The 14,519-nt window shown below is 51.0% G+C and overlaps 10 protein-coding genes across 10 annotated transcripts; 4 read left to right on the plus strand and 6 right to left on the minus strand.

Annotated features, from left to right (window-relative positions):
* Positions 1 to 86: 86 nt before the first annotated feature.
* Positions 87 to 2,098, plus strand: OGAPODRAFT_91005 (uncharacterized protein). The gene has a single exon (XM_018356991.1). The coding sequence runs from the start codon at positions 270 to 272 to the stop codon at positions 1,749 to 1,751; it is 1,482 nt and encodes a 493-aa protein (XP_018208659.1). The 5' UTR covers positions 87 to 269; the 3' UTR covers positions 1,752 to 2,098.
* On the minus strand, positions 87 to 2,098 carry OGAPODRAFT_95830 (uncharacterized protein). Its single transcript, XM_018357826.1, has one exon. The coding sequence runs from the start codon at positions 2,067 to 2,069 to the stop codon at positions 1,767 to 1,769; it is 303 nt and encodes a 100-aa protein (XP_018208658.1). The 5' UTR covers positions 2,070 to 2,098; the 3' UTR covers positions 87 to 1,766.
* A 44-nt stretch (positions 2,099 to 2,142) lies between these two features.
* On the plus strand, positions 2,143 to 4,547 carry OGAPODRAFT_17412 (uncharacterized protein). The gene has a single exon (XM_018355095.1). It carries the CDS (start codon positions 2,167 to 2,169, stop codon positions 3,496 to 3,498), a length of 1,332 nt encoding a protein of 443 aa, XP_018208660.1. The 5' UTR covers positions 2,143 to 2,166; the 3' UTR covers positions 3,499 to 4,547.
* On the minus strand, positions 3,541 to 4,316 carry OGAPODRAFT_10346 (uncharacterized protein; the record flags this gene model as incomplete). Its single annotated transcript, XM_018353181.1, has 3 exons — positions 3,541 to 3,559; positions 3,675 to 4,205; positions 4,240 to 4,316. The coding sequence occupies 3 exons, from the start codon at positions 4,314 to 4,316 to the stop codon at positions 3,541 to 3,543; spliced, it is 627 nt and encodes a 208-aa protein (XP_018208661.1).
* A 184-nt stretch (positions 4,548 to 4,731) lies between the features above and the next one.
* OGAPODRAFT_17413 (uncharacterized protein) lies at positions 4,732 to 7,843 on the plus strand. The gene has a single exon (XM_018355096.1). It carries the CDS (start codon positions 5,027 to 5,029, stop codon positions 6,944 to 6,946), a length of 1,920 nt encoding a protein of 639 aa, XP_018208662.1. The 5' UTR covers positions 4,732 to 5,026; the 3' UTR covers positions 6,947 to 7,843.
* Positions 4,732 to 9,923, minus strand: OGAPODRAFT_78081 (uncharacterized protein; the record flags this gene model as incomplete). The annotated part of the gene is made up of 4 exons (XM_018356414.1): positions 4,732 to 7,843; positions 7,877 to 7,885; positions 8,001 to 9,858; positions 9,892 to 9,923. 4 exons carry the CDS (start codon positions 9,921 to 9,923, stop codon positions 6,968 to 6,970), a joined length of 2,775 nt encoding a protein of 924 aa, XP_018208663.1. The 3' UTR covers positions 4,732 to 6,967.
* A 17-nt stretch (positions 9,924 to 9,940) lies between these two features.
* Positions 9,941 to 10,536, minus strand: OGAPODRAFT_103219 (uncharacterized protein; the record flags this gene model as incomplete). Its single annotated transcript, XM_018353162.1, has 1 exon — positions 9,941 to 10,536. The coding sequence occupies one exon, from the start codon at positions 10,534 to 10,536 to the stop codon at positions 10,063 to 10,065; it is 474 nt and encodes a 157-aa protein (XP_018208664.1). The 3' UTR covers positions 9,941 to 10,062.
* Positions 10,537 to 10,575: 39 nt separating this feature from the next.
* Positions 10,576 to 12,019, minus strand: OGAPODRAFT_78082 (uncharacterized protein; the record flags this gene model as incomplete). The annotated part of the gene is made up of 1 exon (XM_018356415.1): positions 10,576 to 12,019. One exon carries the CDS (start codon positions 12,017 to 12,019, stop codon positions 10,607 to 10,609), a length of 1,413 nt encoding a protein of 470 aa, XP_018208665.1. The 3' UTR covers positions 10,576 to 10,606.
* Positions 12,020 to 12,516: 497 nt separating this feature from the next.
* OGAPODRAFT_78083 (uncharacterized protein) lies at positions 12,517 to 13,316 on the plus strand (the record flags this gene model as incomplete). The annotated part of the gene is made up of 1 exon (XM_018356416.1): positions 12,517 to 13,316. The coding sequence occupies one exon, from the start codon at positions 12,517 to 12,519 to the stop codon at positions 13,039 to 13,041; it is 525 nt and encodes a 174-aa protein (XP_018208666.1). The 3' UTR covers positions 13,042 to 13,316.
* Positions 13,317 to 13,402: 86 nt separating this feature from the next.
* OGAPODRAFT_43278 (uncharacterized protein) lies at positions 13,403 to 14,482 on the minus strand (the record flags this gene model as incomplete). The annotated part of the gene is made up of 1 exon (XM_018355451.1): positions 13,403 to 14,482. A coding segment is annotated over one exon (1,080 nt), but the record flags the coding sequence as incomplete, so codon positions are not given.
* Between the last annotated feature and the right edge of the window lie 37 nt (positions 14,483 to 14,519).

Raw genomic sequence — 14,519 nt, forward strand, 5'->3', positions numbered from 1 at the left:
ATTTATCCCGCTGCCATATATATAAAAGCCATAGTTGCCTGAAAAAAAACATCATTATGAATTTATTCCGACAGAGAGGTCCACAGTCTCTGCGGGCGGTTCCCAAGACCTTGAAGCGGTTCAATTCCTCGTCGCAGACGCCCAGACCCATTCCTGGGCCCAAGAAAGACAGGACCAGCTTCCTCTGGTCGGGCGGCTTGTTTGTGCTCGGATCTATCCTCGGGGCCGCGTACGTTTCTGTGAAAATTGGGGGCAATGTGCCGGAATTTATGTTTCCGCAGTCTTCGACGAGCAAGCTTCGGGACATGCTTGCTCCTGCCTACGGGAATACAGAGGACGCCCTCAAGGAGCTGACAGATGTGCTGGGACCGTCCAAAGTGAGCAGAACAAAGACCACTTTGGACGACCACAGTGACACTTTTTTTTCAACCCACCACGCGGAGCCGGACCAAAGACCCGTGGCCGTGGTGTATCCGGAAAACACCGAGGAGGTGTCTGCTATCCTGAAGGTGTGCCACAAGCACAAGGTCCCTGTGGTTCCGTTTTCTGGCGGAACGTCGCTGGAAGGCCACTTCATTCCTACTAGAAAGGGCATCTGCATCGATCTAGGAAACATGAACAAGATTCTAGAACTGCACAAGGACGATCTTGACGTTGTAGTGCAGCCAGCCGTTGGCTGGGAGGACCTCCGAGACTATCTGCAGGACTACAACCTGATGTTTGGGCCTGATCCCGGCCCGGGAGCGTGTATAGGGGGTATGATCGGAACGTCGTGTTCAGGCACCAACGCGGCCAGATACGGCACCATGAGGGAGAACGTTGTTGGCGTGACGGTTGTTCTTGCAGACGGGACGATTGTCAAGACCAAGAAGCGGCCAAAGAAGTCGTCTGCAGGCTACAATTTGACCGGTCTGTTCATCGGCAGCGAAGGAACCTTGGGTATTGTGACTGAAGCCACATTAAAATTGCACGTGAAACCCCGCTACGAAAATGTTTTGGTGGTGGCATTCCCTAGTTTGGTGGATGCCGCAAACACTGTGGCAGAGATGGTGCAGCGGGCAATCCCGGCCAACGCGATCGAACTGCTGGACGAGAACATGATGCACTACGTCAACTTCTCGGGGGAGACCAGCTCCAAGTACGACGAGCTGCCGACGCTGATGCTCAAGCTGGGCGGCGACTCGAAGGAATCGACGCGGCACGTGACCCGCGCCGTGGAGCAGATCTGCAAACAGCACAACCGCAAGTCGTTCCGGTTTGCTGAGAGCGAGGAGGAGAAGTTTGAGCTGTGGAATGCGAGAAAAGTGGCGTTGTGGTCCACAATCAATTACGGTAAACAGACTATCGACAAGGACATCCAGGTCTGGACGACCGACGTGGCCGTGCCGATCTCGCGGCTGTGCCAGTCGCTGCAGGAGACCAAGAACGAGATTTCCAAGGCCGGACTAAACGCGTCGATCGTCGGGCATGTTGGCGACGGCAACTACCATGCAGTCATACTATTCAAAAAAGACCAGTACGACCTGACCAAGAAGCTTGTGCAGGGCATGATCGACCGTGCCTTGCTCGCAGAAGGCACCGTCACCGGCGAGCACGGCGTTGGCTATGGTAAAAGAGACTATCTGATAGAGGAGGCAGGCGAAGACGCTATCGATCTGATGCGGAAGATTAAGATGGCACTGGACCCAAACCGGATTCTCAATCCCGACAAGATATTCCGGATCGACCCCAACGACGTGGGCGGCCATTAAAGTGTAATAGATGCATTAGAAGTCCAACGTGAGTAGTCCGGCCACGGCCTCCAAATGGCGCGTGTCCAGCACGGCGTCCTGCTGTTTCTCATCCAAATGCTCGTCCACATCGACGCTGTAGCGCTCTTTATCGCGCTTTCCCTCCTCTAACCGTTCCACGTTCGATCTCACGATCGCCTCCGAGGTGAACAGTTTGATGTATTCAGACACCAGCAGCAGCGCCTTGTGTGAAATCTTGATGGATTTGTCATCGAATGCAACCGTGTGAAATAGTCGCGCAATTGTGGTAGCGTCAATGTGATTGGCCTGGTTCTCCATTTGTAATGTACGTCTTGCACAAAATTAATAAGCAATAAATAAATATTTAAATTATATTTCGGGCTAATTATTCCGCTGCTCGATCGAAGAAATTGCGATGACCACAGAGGTCGAATTAGAAACGCAGGTAAGCCACCGCAGCGAGGAAGGCCTGCTTGTGGCCAGTGACCCTGACGAGGTGTACTACGAGAACAACAAAAAACGCAGCTGGCTCGTCGTACTGGGCTCTTTCTTCGGGCTGCTACCCGTCTGGGGGCTTGCCAACTCGATCGGTGTGATCCAGACCCAACTACTCGAGTATGAACTCTCGGGCGTATCCACAACCACGGTCTCGTGGATCTTCTCCATCTACACTGCTCTTTTGCAAATTTGCATGATTTTTAGTGGCACATATTTCGACAGACACGGGACTCGCTTGCCGCTTATCGCCGGCACCATCATGATGACTGGCTCGCTGCTCGGATTCGCCAACAGCACAAAGGTGTACCAAAGCATTCTCTCGTTCTCTGGTGTCGGCATTGCGTCGGGGATTCTCTCATCGCCCCTCATGGGTGCTGTTTCGCAGTACTTTCCAGCCAGAAAAAGAGCCACAGCCATGGCTCTCGCCGGCAACGGCGGCTGTGTGGGCGGTCTTATAATCCCCACCATGCTGAGAAAGACGTATGTCAGTCTTGGATTTGCTTGGTCGATGAGACTGCTGGCTCTGATCTCGTTTGTGTGTCTTGTGATCTCTATTTTCCTGGTCAAGGAAAGAAGAGTTGTGGAGGCAGAACAGATGTCCCGAAAGGACACTGTGATATTCTATCTCACCAAGTCGTTCAACTTCAAGGCGTTGCGAGACGACCGCAAGTTCCTGTTTTGCGTTCTGGGCTGTGTCTTTGCCGAAGGAACGGTTCTGGTGACATCGTCGCTTTTTTCGTTCGTGTGCATTAAAAACGGGTTTTCCTCGAGTCAGGCCTATCTGTTTGTCACTGTGATCAACATTGGAGCCGTCGCGGGCAGACTTCTGAGCGGCCTTCTTGCAGATGTCTTTTTCGGCAGCTATAACATCATTATATTCCTCTTGGTCATCACTGCAGTTTTCAACTTTGTCGTTTGGATGCCGTTCAAAAGCAGCCCTGGCGCCATGTACACCTACAGTATCCTCTATGGCACCTTCTATGGCGGCATCTACTCCCTGATCCCCACGTGCTGCTCAATGATCGTCAAGAAAGAAGAGTTTGGAGCCAACTATGCCACCATGTATGCCATCACCGGACTTTCCCTGCTGGGCCTGAATCCTGCCGCTGCAGCCATTGTTGGTAATGGCACCAGCAACAAACGAACAAACGGGTTCATCGCATACGCCTCCGCTTTGAGCCTGCTTGGGGCTGTCTGTATCAGTCTGACGCGTGTCTTATGCGTGGGAGCCAAGCTCAAGAAATTTTAAGAAACTGCCACCACGAAAACCTTGCGGTTGCTGTTTTCGCAGTCAGCAATACTGGTGTTTCCTGGGTTTTGGAGTAGTCTGCCTTGATGATCTTCCAGTTGGGTCCTTCTTCTTTGTGCAATAGAGCTTCTGCTGGCGAGTTGGCGAGTTTCGGCGTCGGTATTAATTTCGCCCACTCCTCGGGTTTCTTGCACTCTGGACGAGCGCCCAAATACAACTCTGTTTCGTGTAATGTCAAATTCCCGCTATCTATCAAACGTAGCTGGATTTCCATCGACTCCGCGCTCGGATTGGTTATCACCAAAGTCGAACCAATGCACTCAAGAACCGGCAATCTGCTTATTGCCATAGAAAGCGTCTCGAAAGAGCTCGACGAGGGTTCGGAACTCGGTTGCACCAGAATCTCACGACAGCTCTTGCACCGCACGCTCGTCTTACAGCACAACTCCTGAAACAGCGGGAGCTCATACTCGTCAACCTGTTGTTCTCTTATCACCCCGATTTCAGGCAACTTGCGACGCTCCACTACTTGTGCAAGTTCCAGCGACGAGTACTTCCCGATCAAACGATTTCGGTGTCGTGCCTCGCTGATGTGAAGCGTTTCGTATAGGTTCTCATAATGCGACTTGAGCTCGCTAAAGCGGCGGTCCAGCGCAGACTGCTTTTTCTCCCTGATGATCTCGTACAACGGTTGCGGCCTCGTGAGACTCCCTGTAGTGTAGGTCCATTTACAGTTGGGACAATTGAACCGAAAATTCTTGCTGCTTTTCGTGTCCTGGTTGTTGCTGTCTGCCTTTACGCGGAGTCTGGAGCGGCATGACGGACACTTGAAGCAGTGGCGTTGGCAATAGCGCGACTCTCGGTCAAAAGATCGCCAGCAAGACGGACAATACTTGGATCCGTGTTCCAGATCAACACAACGGTAGCATTTGATGCTGCCACAGGAATTGCAGAAATAGAGCTCTTCTAGGGGGTGCCGTAGGCTGGGATCCTGCAGGGTTAGCGGGATCTTGTGCACGGCGCCGGGCGGCTCGCAGCACGGACAAAATACGGACCCCATGAATTTGCACCCAGGAAGGAAAATAAAACTTGTGCTTTATTTTTCGCTCAAATATTATTGCCTTTGTTAATGAACTGGCTTCGTTTCGCTATAGCAGGCTGGCTTTTTTTCCAAATAGCCAGCACCAGCGAGCAGCTTCTTTCCGTGGAAGAAAGCATAGCCATCCTCAAAGAGGAAGAACCGGCGCTTCGAGAAAGCCTGTGGTTTCTGAGTGATTATAAACCTGCACAGGACGACCAAGTCCATTTGGCTCTAGACGTGGACTACTACGATGAGGCAGACAACATGAAGAAAAAATACTGGAACTCGAAGCTCTCAGAACGCCAATTGTACGCCCTCGATTCCCTGCACCGTCTGGCCGACGAACACAACGATACCGACGCTACCTATGTCCTGGCCCAGATCAATTTATTTGGCAACTACTCGCTGCCAACGAACGCAACACAGACACTACATTACCATCAGAAAATGGTGCAGTTGGCGCCCAATGCAACCTCAAACTACCTCCTGGGCTTCATATACGCAACCGGACTTTTTGGCAAGTTGGACATGGACCAAGGCAGAGCGCTGCTTCACTACCAGATTGCCGCGGACCAGGGTGATATCCGTGCAGCTATGGCATTGGCATATAGATATTACAAGGGCATTTCTGTGGAACAGAACCTGATACTGGCTCTGTACTATTACGGCATGGTTGCGCACGAATGCTTTGAGTTTATCAAGAACGGGCCAATCGGCGGACCCAACATTGATCACTTCAACTTCCGCATTTACGACCTCCAAGGGGGCTTGTACGGCTCAGGAGCGAGCGAAACAACACCCATTGTTCCTTCCACATTGAAAGAGGTGGTTGAGTATGAGGACTTTGCAGACGTTGATTTCCAATCCTCTTCCTACAAAGACAAAGCACGCTCCGTCCGATACTACTACGACGGCAACTACTGGAGACCGCGCGACTACAACACAGCCTTTGAGATTGCCCAAGAATGCGCAACCCGCGGAATCCAGCTGAGGCCTGTCCAGGACGTGCTGGAAGGTAGAATCGACCGCAAATTGTCGGTTTCGCGGACTCTCATCCAGAGTGTTGGCCAGTGCTGTTCGGATCTGGGCCACATGTACCTCAGAGGCGAAGGCACAGAAATGGACCTGGAGAGTGCCAGAGTCTGGCTGGAGAGGGGCGTGAAACTAGCCAAGTCGGCAGAAGCCAGCGTCGACCTCGGACTTCTCTACGAATTGATGGACGATGATGAGCACCGCGCGCAGGCGTTTGAGCTCTACAACTCTGCCCGTTATGCGTCCGCTAGGGCTCTTTACCATCGAGCTAAAATCCTCATAAGAAGCGACTTTGAGGCCGGACTGGGCCAGCTCATCACGGCAGCATATAGGAACGTTCCCGAGGCAAAATACCAGGCTGCACAGATGAAGGAGCTACAATACGAGCCAGGCAAAGAAGAAGGAATTATAGTGTTCTACAAGGCCTTTGTGGAGCACATGGAGCCGGTGGTTTGCGATTTGCAGTGGGCCTTCCACCAGCTGCTGAACAGAAACCATGAACAGGCCCTTATTGGATACGCCATGGCTGCAGAGCAAGGCTTTGAGCCCGCACAGTCATCCACGGCATTTCTTCTTTACTCGCCTGTGGGGTACCTTGAGGAGCCTCCTAGAGTTCCGTTCGAGCGGTTCCAAAGCTCGCTAAATTACTACAGACGCGCACACCAGCAGCAAAATTTGGACGCGGGAGTCTTTCTTGGAGATATCTACTACAACGGGCTCAAAAACTCACAGATCGGAAACTCGTCAGAGAATGGAGAGTATGCGATCGAGCCAGATTACAACACGGCTTTTTCGTACTACCTTTCTGCGTCAGCAAAGGGCAGTCTTCAGGCAAGGTTCAATCTCGGCTACATGTACGAAATGGGTATTGGACTGAGCCAGGACTTCCATCTGGCCAAGCGGTACTATGACCAGATGTTCGAGATAAACCAGAAACCTTCTTTAGCTGCTCAGCTGTCTCTTCTGCGTTTGTGGCTGAAGATCTGGTGGTATGGCGAGAAAACCGCTGAAGATTCGGACGTTCAACAGCCTACGACCAGAACGTGGGACGATTGGGTGCAGATGTACACGAGGCTCAGAGATGAGAGACGCGAAACCTCTGCACAGGAGCAGCTCGCTAACGCACCCAGCAGAGCCGGGCCTGACTCGAACTTTATTTTCGAGAGCACTTTCGAGAACGGCAACGCAGACATCTTTTTCCTAATCGCGTTTGCATCGATCTTCCTGCTAGTCATGCTGAACCGGTGGCGGCTTCTGCGCCAGCGACGGCCGGGACAGCCCGACGACGAGCCTGAAGACGAGCCAAACGTGAGGTTCCGAGTAATACTTTTATAGCATCTTGATTATTATGTATGATTACTGGTCGACTTCACCGGCAGACTCCCATTTTCCTGAGAGGGTCTCCTTCCATAGCGTCACCTTGTTGTCTCCACCACTGATGGCAAGCACGTTGCCGCTGAGCGACCAGCTGGCTCTCCAGCATACGTCAGGGAACTTTTCCTCTGTCAGGAGCTGTTTCTTCCATGGCGACGTGCCGCCAACCGTGTCGTTGGTCCATATCAGAACAGTTCTGTCTTGTGACGCAGATGCAATGTATGACTTTGAGAGAAGAGACGAGGACCAGGCCACGTCTCTGACCCAATCTGTGTGGCCGGTGAGCACCGCCTCCTCGACATAGTTATTGACTTGCGGGTCGAATTTCCATATTTTGACCAGGTCGTCGCATCCGCCAGTCACGAATCGTCTTTCCTTGATGTTGTCCTTGTGTGGTGGCGCCCACGAACCCGCGTTAGCTCCAATGGCATGTGCCTGGAACACCATTGTCTTTTGTGACCCGTCTTCCATGAACTCCACCACAGAGGCCTTACCGTCACTGGAGGTGCACAGCAGCACTGCACCGTACTCGCTTGGCGCCCACGAAACGCTGTTCACCGAGGCTTGGTGCACACCGTGCTCTGCGATGTTCGACCACACTCCGTTCTCTTCTTTCCAGATGAGGGCCTTGCCGTCGTACGAGCAAGAGGCGAGTATCACGCCAAATTTCGGGTGGGCCCACGCGACCTGCCAAACAGGCCCGTCGTGGCCCTTCAGCGTCTCCACCAGCTTGTGGTTTTCGCCGTCCACTTCAAAGATCTTAATCGTCTTGTCCGACGAACACGTCGCCAGTCTTTTCCCGTAGTAGTCTAACACGGCGTCGTGAATCAGATCATCGTGCGCGTTGCCAATTGTCACCTGGAGTTAGCGTTTTGAAAATGATTTACTCACCATTTGTGTCTATTTATTAAATATAACAACAAACATTTATTTTCACCCTTTGGTGTGAGGTGGCCGATTTTCAGTCGTTCTCAATCAGCCCGTATTCCTCCAAATACAGAATATTGTCGCGGACAAGATCGTACACACCGCGGTTGTTCTTGTACTTGACCTTGATCTCGTTCTCCACCTTGGTGCGCCCCACCTCGTTGATCAGACCCGACAGGGCAAGGATCATCTTGGGCGAGAATGAGCAGTACCATCTGTGGAACCACACGATCAAATTGACCACCAGATCCAGGATCTGGTCATTCAGCCTGTTGAGTGCCTCCAGGTTTGCCGTCTTCTTCTTCTGTTCGGTGTAATAGTCTAGTAACTTTTTGGAGCTGCGCACAGCAAAACGCAGGCCAAGGCCCTTCTCGTAGCATTGGGCAGCCTCTCTCTGGTGGCCCAGCCGCTCCGAGACAAGTCCCAAAAGCTCCCATTCCAGCGTCGTTTTCTCGAGATCCAGCTGCTGGGCTTCAAAATGCATCACCTGCGCACGATACATCGTGTAAGTCCTCAAGTCCTCGTACAGAAGCATGAAGAGGTTGTCGAGCCATCTTTCGCAAAGACGCTTCTTTTTGAACTGCGATCCAGCAGACCCGTTCGCGGCTTCTGAGGAGCCTGAGCTGCTGTCCAGGCTGAGCTGTGCATTTTCCTTCTTGAACTCGTCCTCCATCACAAACACCTTGGTGCGGTATTTCAGAAGTGACTCCCAGCCGGTCTCCAAAACTATGTCTGTCAGCAGCTTATACGCTTTGGCGAAAGTCGACTTCAAATTGGCCGCAGCCAGATTCAGAAGATTGTGGTCGACCTTCTGGTGCTCTGCAGCAATGTCCAGCGAGCTCAAATTGGTCACATTGGGAAGGGTGACATCCATTGGAAGAGGAAGATGCAGATCTTCAGGCTGCGGGTTGTTGACTCTTTTCAGCACAAATTTGTCCTTGTGAGTAACCATGGGGCACGAGTTCAGTGTGAGCAGCGCCTTTTCATAGTCGCCTTTTTGAATGTATGCCTCCACCAAAACTGACCACGGCTTGAAGTACGACGGAGTGCTGTTGACCGCCTTGATGGCAATTGGAAGTGCCAGATCCAGCCTTTTCTTCTTCAGGCAGTATTGGGCTTGAAGAGTGAGCATCTCGCCATCCAGCGGATTAAGCTTGATAGTATCGTACATCACCTTGACGGCTTTTATTTCTTGGTTGTTAAGCAGGTACAGTTTGGCAATCAAATACGAAGCCGTGTGGTCTTCCTGTGTGATTCTGTTGAGGATAGCAATTCCTTCCTCCCACATACCCGTCAGTTGAATACACTTGACAAAAGCGTCCACCAAATAATTGTTGCATCTGGTTGGCACCTGGAGATCTTCTGAACACCCGAGTTTAGGGCCCTCGTTATACAGTTCCTCGAAGCCCTTCACAAACAAAGACGCGCACTCCTTGTTGAGAAACGGGTTGATCTTGCGGATCTCCACCATAGATGTGAAATCGTCCACGTCGGCGTCGGCACTGATCAAAGCACGCACAACAGCACTGACAAATGTCTCAGTCCAAAGGCGATCGGTTTCGTTCACTTTGCTCCCCAGTCCGTCAATCATGTACGACTCCACCTGGCCCGGGAACTTGCACGTGACCCGGACATCGACTTTGCTGAACACGTTGTAGGTACAGTAGGTTGCCTCGGTCACTTTCCAGTGTTTTTCTTTCCCGAACCAGATTTGCGGCTCCTCGCCAATGATGTTGCTCAGCGAGTTCAACAGAGCCGCAATCGTGGCAGAATTCGACACGTCGGCCCCCGTGTAGTACAAGAACGTACCCAAATATGGATGTTTAGAACTGGAAGAGCTGTTGTGTTTCTTCAGATGCACCATATCTGGGGGACCCAGATCGCTGATGTTCTCGAGAATGGACGTTCTCTCGTCCAGGCTCTCGCCAATGGTCTTTTCGACGACCCTGGAGTTAGACAGAAACCATTTATCTACTTACTCTGGGATTGAGCCCTGCGTCACAAAAGTCATAAAAATAACACTTGTAATGTACAAATAAAAATATTTAATTATGGACACCTCGATTTATGCCGTTCCTGGTCCCCGAATTTGTAGCAGACGCAGAACCAGAACCTCTGCTGGATGTCCCGCCACAACGTTGTACGGCTATTCATTGCGTCCTCTGTCGCTTGGACTCTCCTTCGGGCCCCTCATCCTCCTCCTCGTCCAACTCCCAGTCCTTGGCCGTCAGACAGTACTTCTCCGGAGGCAAGCGCACACCCCACGCAGGCATAACGGGCGGCAAGGGCTTCTCGTTTCTTTCGGCAGCGAGTTTCAACAGAAGCTTCTTCGGAGGAACAGGCTTGAATTGGTAGTTTGTGCGAGCAGCAATAGCCAGTCTGATATCCTCGTTCGAGAGCGGCGCATTCGACATCCCGGCTGAGGCACCTCCATTGGCGCTTGCGTACGCATGGTCGTTATATAGCACCGCATCTTGTAGAACTCCGCAGGTGTATCTGTACGCGAAATCCATCAACTGAAGAGGAACATGGTCCTGGTACGACTGAATCCCCTGAGTCGCAAAAATCAGGTGCAACAGACGCACATCGCGAGGAACCTCCTCGTTCCCTGCTCCGCTGCTCATTGTGTAATGTTTCTTTCAACTTGTTTTTTGTACAAAATTAATTATTTATTATACACACCCGTACACCGGGTCAGGCATACTTGGACAGTTCGAGCTCGTATCGTTGCAACACCTCGGCGTGTCCTAGCAGAAACTGCTTGTGCGCAGTGTTCAAAACCTCGTCAATGCGGACACTTTGCAAGTACGTCTGTAAATTGGTCTTGCTTGCCACTATTCGGTCCAGACACTTAGCGTTGGCTTCCTGTCGTGCCTGGTGGTATTTGGCCATTAAATGCTGATAATTGAAAACCTGAGCCAAGTACCCTTGCATGCGGTGTTGCAGTTGCTCGCGCGTGGCCAGCCCGAATTCGGGGAACAGTGGCGGAGAAATGTGGACTATATCTGCTTCGTTGCACTGGAGATCTGATAATGTAATAGAGGGCACGTTTGCCTCAGGTTCCTCGGACTGCATGTCCTTTTCCTCATCCACACTCATGTCAGCGTCCACTCCAAGACTTTCTCCTATGGATGACATGTTGAAATTGCCGTTTGTCTGAGTGAAAGGAGGAACATTTTCTACATGTATTTTGAACCTCTCGTCGTCGGGGTTTTCCTTGTGTGCTTCATGCATTCTGTGTTCTCCTTCCTCCTCCATAGCTGTTCTATTTGTAAATCGTTGATGCGAGCCAGGCTTCCAAAACCGCTGCTTGGGCTTTTTGGGGCTATGTGTACGCGAAGGCGGGTCGTCCACCACGATGGGATCTTCTTTTGTCCCGCTATCGAGTATTATGGGGTCTTCCGGAGTTCCATTGAACGAGGGAGTCTTGATACCGGCGCTGTCTTCGAATTTAAACTCGGGAGTACTGAAATCCTTGAGAATATCTGCAAAATCTGTGCTCATTCGCGGTTTTTGCTCCTTGTCCGTCCATTTGCTCGGCTTTTCGGTCTTAGGCATCGCTCTGGGGTACGTTTTCTCTCCGGGAGTGAACGAATAGGACGAGCTGGTCTTCTGCCACCCGCTGGAACCACTCGAGGAATGGCTTTCTTGAGTATATTTTCTGTGTGTTTCGTGGCGGTCGGACGAATATCTACTGTAATGGTAAAAGCTATCTGTATAATTCCACTTGTTGGCCCAGTCGTCGGCCTGTTTTTTATGGGCTTCCTCTCGTGCCTTCCGCTCCTGCTGTTGTCTCTTCTTGAACTCTTCAAACTGTCGTCTTGCCCGCTCGTACTCGTCGTACGCTGACGGCTGTTTCGACGCTTTTGGAGTAAATGAGTAGCTGTGTGTGGTTCGTGGTGTATAAGTTTTATCAAACTCGGCTTTCTTGACGGGATCCGACAGAACGCCATAGCTATCGTTTATCTGCTTGAACTTTTCCTCTGCCGAGGCACTTTTGTTCTTGTCTGGATGGTATTTAAGCGCCAGCCGTCGGTAGGATTTTTTGATCTCAGCATCGGTTGCATTCCTGGAAATCTCCAGCACCTCGTAGTGGTTTATACTCATGCAACATAGAATAATTTATTTTGCATTTATTTTAGTGGAAAAATATTGGGGGGGTGACGATAGGAGATTTTTTTTAGATAATTTACACTGTAATTTGATTGTTATATTTCACCTGTGTTTAAATCATCTGCTACTAAAAGTCAGGTGCAGCCTGGTCTAGACCAAAGGGGACCAGGGCAGCAATTAGATATCAGATGGAGTGTGGGGGATTTAGGTGATGTTTCCTGATTATCACTTTTAATTCGGTGTTTGAGCAGACACAAACAAAACATCTGAGAGTAGTCCCGCTATTTCTTGCCACCAACCCTTTGTCGCCGTCGTGTATGACTCCAAACCACTCGACCTGCGTGCCAAATGCTCTCAGTTGAAAACATGGTGCAGCAGTGTAGGTGGCCAATCACTTACGTAATGACACGCTGGACCATGGTTTTTAATCTTTTGACATTTTAATATTTAATTGAGTAGCTCCAAATAATTCTATTTATTAAGTTCCCCCAATGTCAAAGATCCTGTTCTATAAATTCCCCGTCACAAGCCAAGTGTTCTATAAATCCAAGTTCACCTACGCCCTGGTCAACCTCAAACCTATTGTCCCCGGACATGTGCTGGTCGTTCCTCTGAGAGTGGTCCAGCGACTCAAAGATCTCTCACCTGAAGAAAGCATCGATTATATCATGACTGTGCAGCTGATCCATAGCTTTATTGAGAAAGTGTACAAGGCCGACTCCCTGAATCTGGCCATGCAGGACGGCGTTGCCGCGGGACAGTCCGTGCCCCATGTGCACACCCACATAATTCCTCGGTACTTGAACGATGGTTACGGAGATGGAATCTACGACTTGCTGGAGTCGCACGAACAGAATCTCAACAGCTTCTTCCAGATTGCCCTGAAGAAAATGCAGGTCGCCAGGGACGAGGACCGCAAACCAAGATCTATGGAAGTGATGGAGAAAGAAGCCAACTGGTTGAGGGAGGAACTGAACGAGTTCATCAAATCCCGTGAGACCGTCCACTTGGGATGAGCATTCCGATGCCCTCTTGATGCCATGGCATCATTTGTTACGTCACCCAGACTGGTGGTTTTGTTCTACATTTTTAAAGCATAGCCATTTTTAAAAATGCATCACAAGACTCCGTCTTCGAGATCTTCCTGCTGGTTTCTAGCACAGCGTATGCACTCTACACCTGACACGATCATCGCACATAAGCCGCCTTGAGCCCGAGTCGCGCGAGTCACGTGACCACTTTTTAGTTCAAGTAGCTAGCCTAGTGTCGAGCAATATACAGCAAATTAAGCCACCCCTTTGCACATAAATCTAAGAACAAATAACATCAGTGAGTCCCAGCTATACATGGAACTATTTACTCCTTCAATTCCGGCGTAAGAACCATCAGTCCTAGGATCGACCGGGCAACCTCTCCAGCCATGATGGAGGTGACTTCATTCGTGGAGTCGCCCCAAGGAGAAACCTCCGTCACGTCGGCACCAACAACGAAAAGGCCCGCCAACCCGTCAATGATCTCAAGTAGCTCTCTGGAAGACCATCCGCCCGGCTCGAGAGATCCCGTGCCCGGCGCAGAGGGAGGATCCAGAACGTCAATGTCAAAGCTAATGTACACTGGCGAGTTGCCGAGTCGGTCCTTGATTTTGTCGATTATTCCCTGGACACCTATTTTGTCCACGTCTCGGGCCATGATCTTGGCAAACTTCGACTCGGAGTAGTCGCGGCTAGGATCTCCTCTGTCCTCATACCATCCTCTCAGTCCGGCGTGGATATTGTTGTCGGCAGTCCAGCCTTTTCTGTGAGCCCAGTATAAATAAGTGCCGTGGTTCAGCGCAGCATACTCGGTGACGTTTGGGTTCATGTAGTACGGATTGACGGTGTCAAGATGGGCATCAAAGTGCAGAACGCTGACTTTGCCGAATTTCTCGTGAGCAGCGCGAATTCCCGAGTAACTGATGGTATGGTCGCCTCCCAGAGTCAGGAACCGGGGGTATTTTCCAGGATTGGCTTCCGTGGTCGAATGGTTGAGAATGGCTCTTTCGGACCGGTATAACTGGTCCAGGGCAACTCTGTTGTCCAAGGGCGTCATCGGAACGTTGCCACAGTCCACAATTTTGGCCCAGTTATTCCACACGTTCAATCCTTCTCTGTATGGGGAATATGCCGCAGAAAACTTTCTAGTACCCTGTCTAATGGCGTCTGGCCCGAACCGCGAGCCCGGCTTGTACGAGATTCCGGTGTCAAAAGGAGCACCAAGAACAACAATGTCGAGCTCCAACTCATCCAGCTTCTCAGGGTCAAAACAGTGCTGCTCCACTGGCAGATGTCCGTAGGTCAGGTATCCTGCCTGCGAAATGCCGTTGTATCGGTCGGTTTTGCCGGGATACAGGTCTGACGTGTCGTCGGGATCTCTGTACTTGACCTGCTGAGACGCAATGTAGGCCAAGTCGTCGGGAAGTTGGACGTCGGAGGAAAAAACGAGAGCGTTTTCCTGG

The sequence above is a fragment of the Ogataea polymorpha genome, assembly GCF_001664045.1.
Source record: "Ogataea polymorpha strain NCYC 495 leu1.1 chromosome Unknown OGAPOscaffold_7, whole genome shotgun sequence".
Lineage (NCBI taxonomy): Eukaryota > Fungi > Ascomycota > Pichiomycetes > Pichiales > Pichiaceae > Ogataea > Ogataea polymorpha.

Bases quoted from the DNA above. Each gene is read 5' to 3' on its own strand.
- OGAPODRAFT_17413 (XM_018355096.1), top strand. From the start codon at position 5,027: ATGGTGCAGTTGGCGCCCAATGCAACCTCAAACTACCTCCTGGGCTTC.
- OGAPODRAFT_17412 (XM_018355095.1), top strand. From the start codon at position 2,167: ATGACCACAGAGGTCGAATTAGAAACGCAGGTAAGCCACCGCAGCGAG.
- OGAPODRAFT_91005 (XM_018356991.1), top strand. From the start codon at position 270: ATGTTTCCGCAGTCTTCGACGAGCAAGCTTCGGGACATGCTTGCTCCT.
- OGAPODRAFT_95830 (XM_018357826.1), bottom strand. From the start codon at position 2,069: ATGGAGAACCAGGCCAATCACATTGACGCTACCACAATTGCGCGACTA.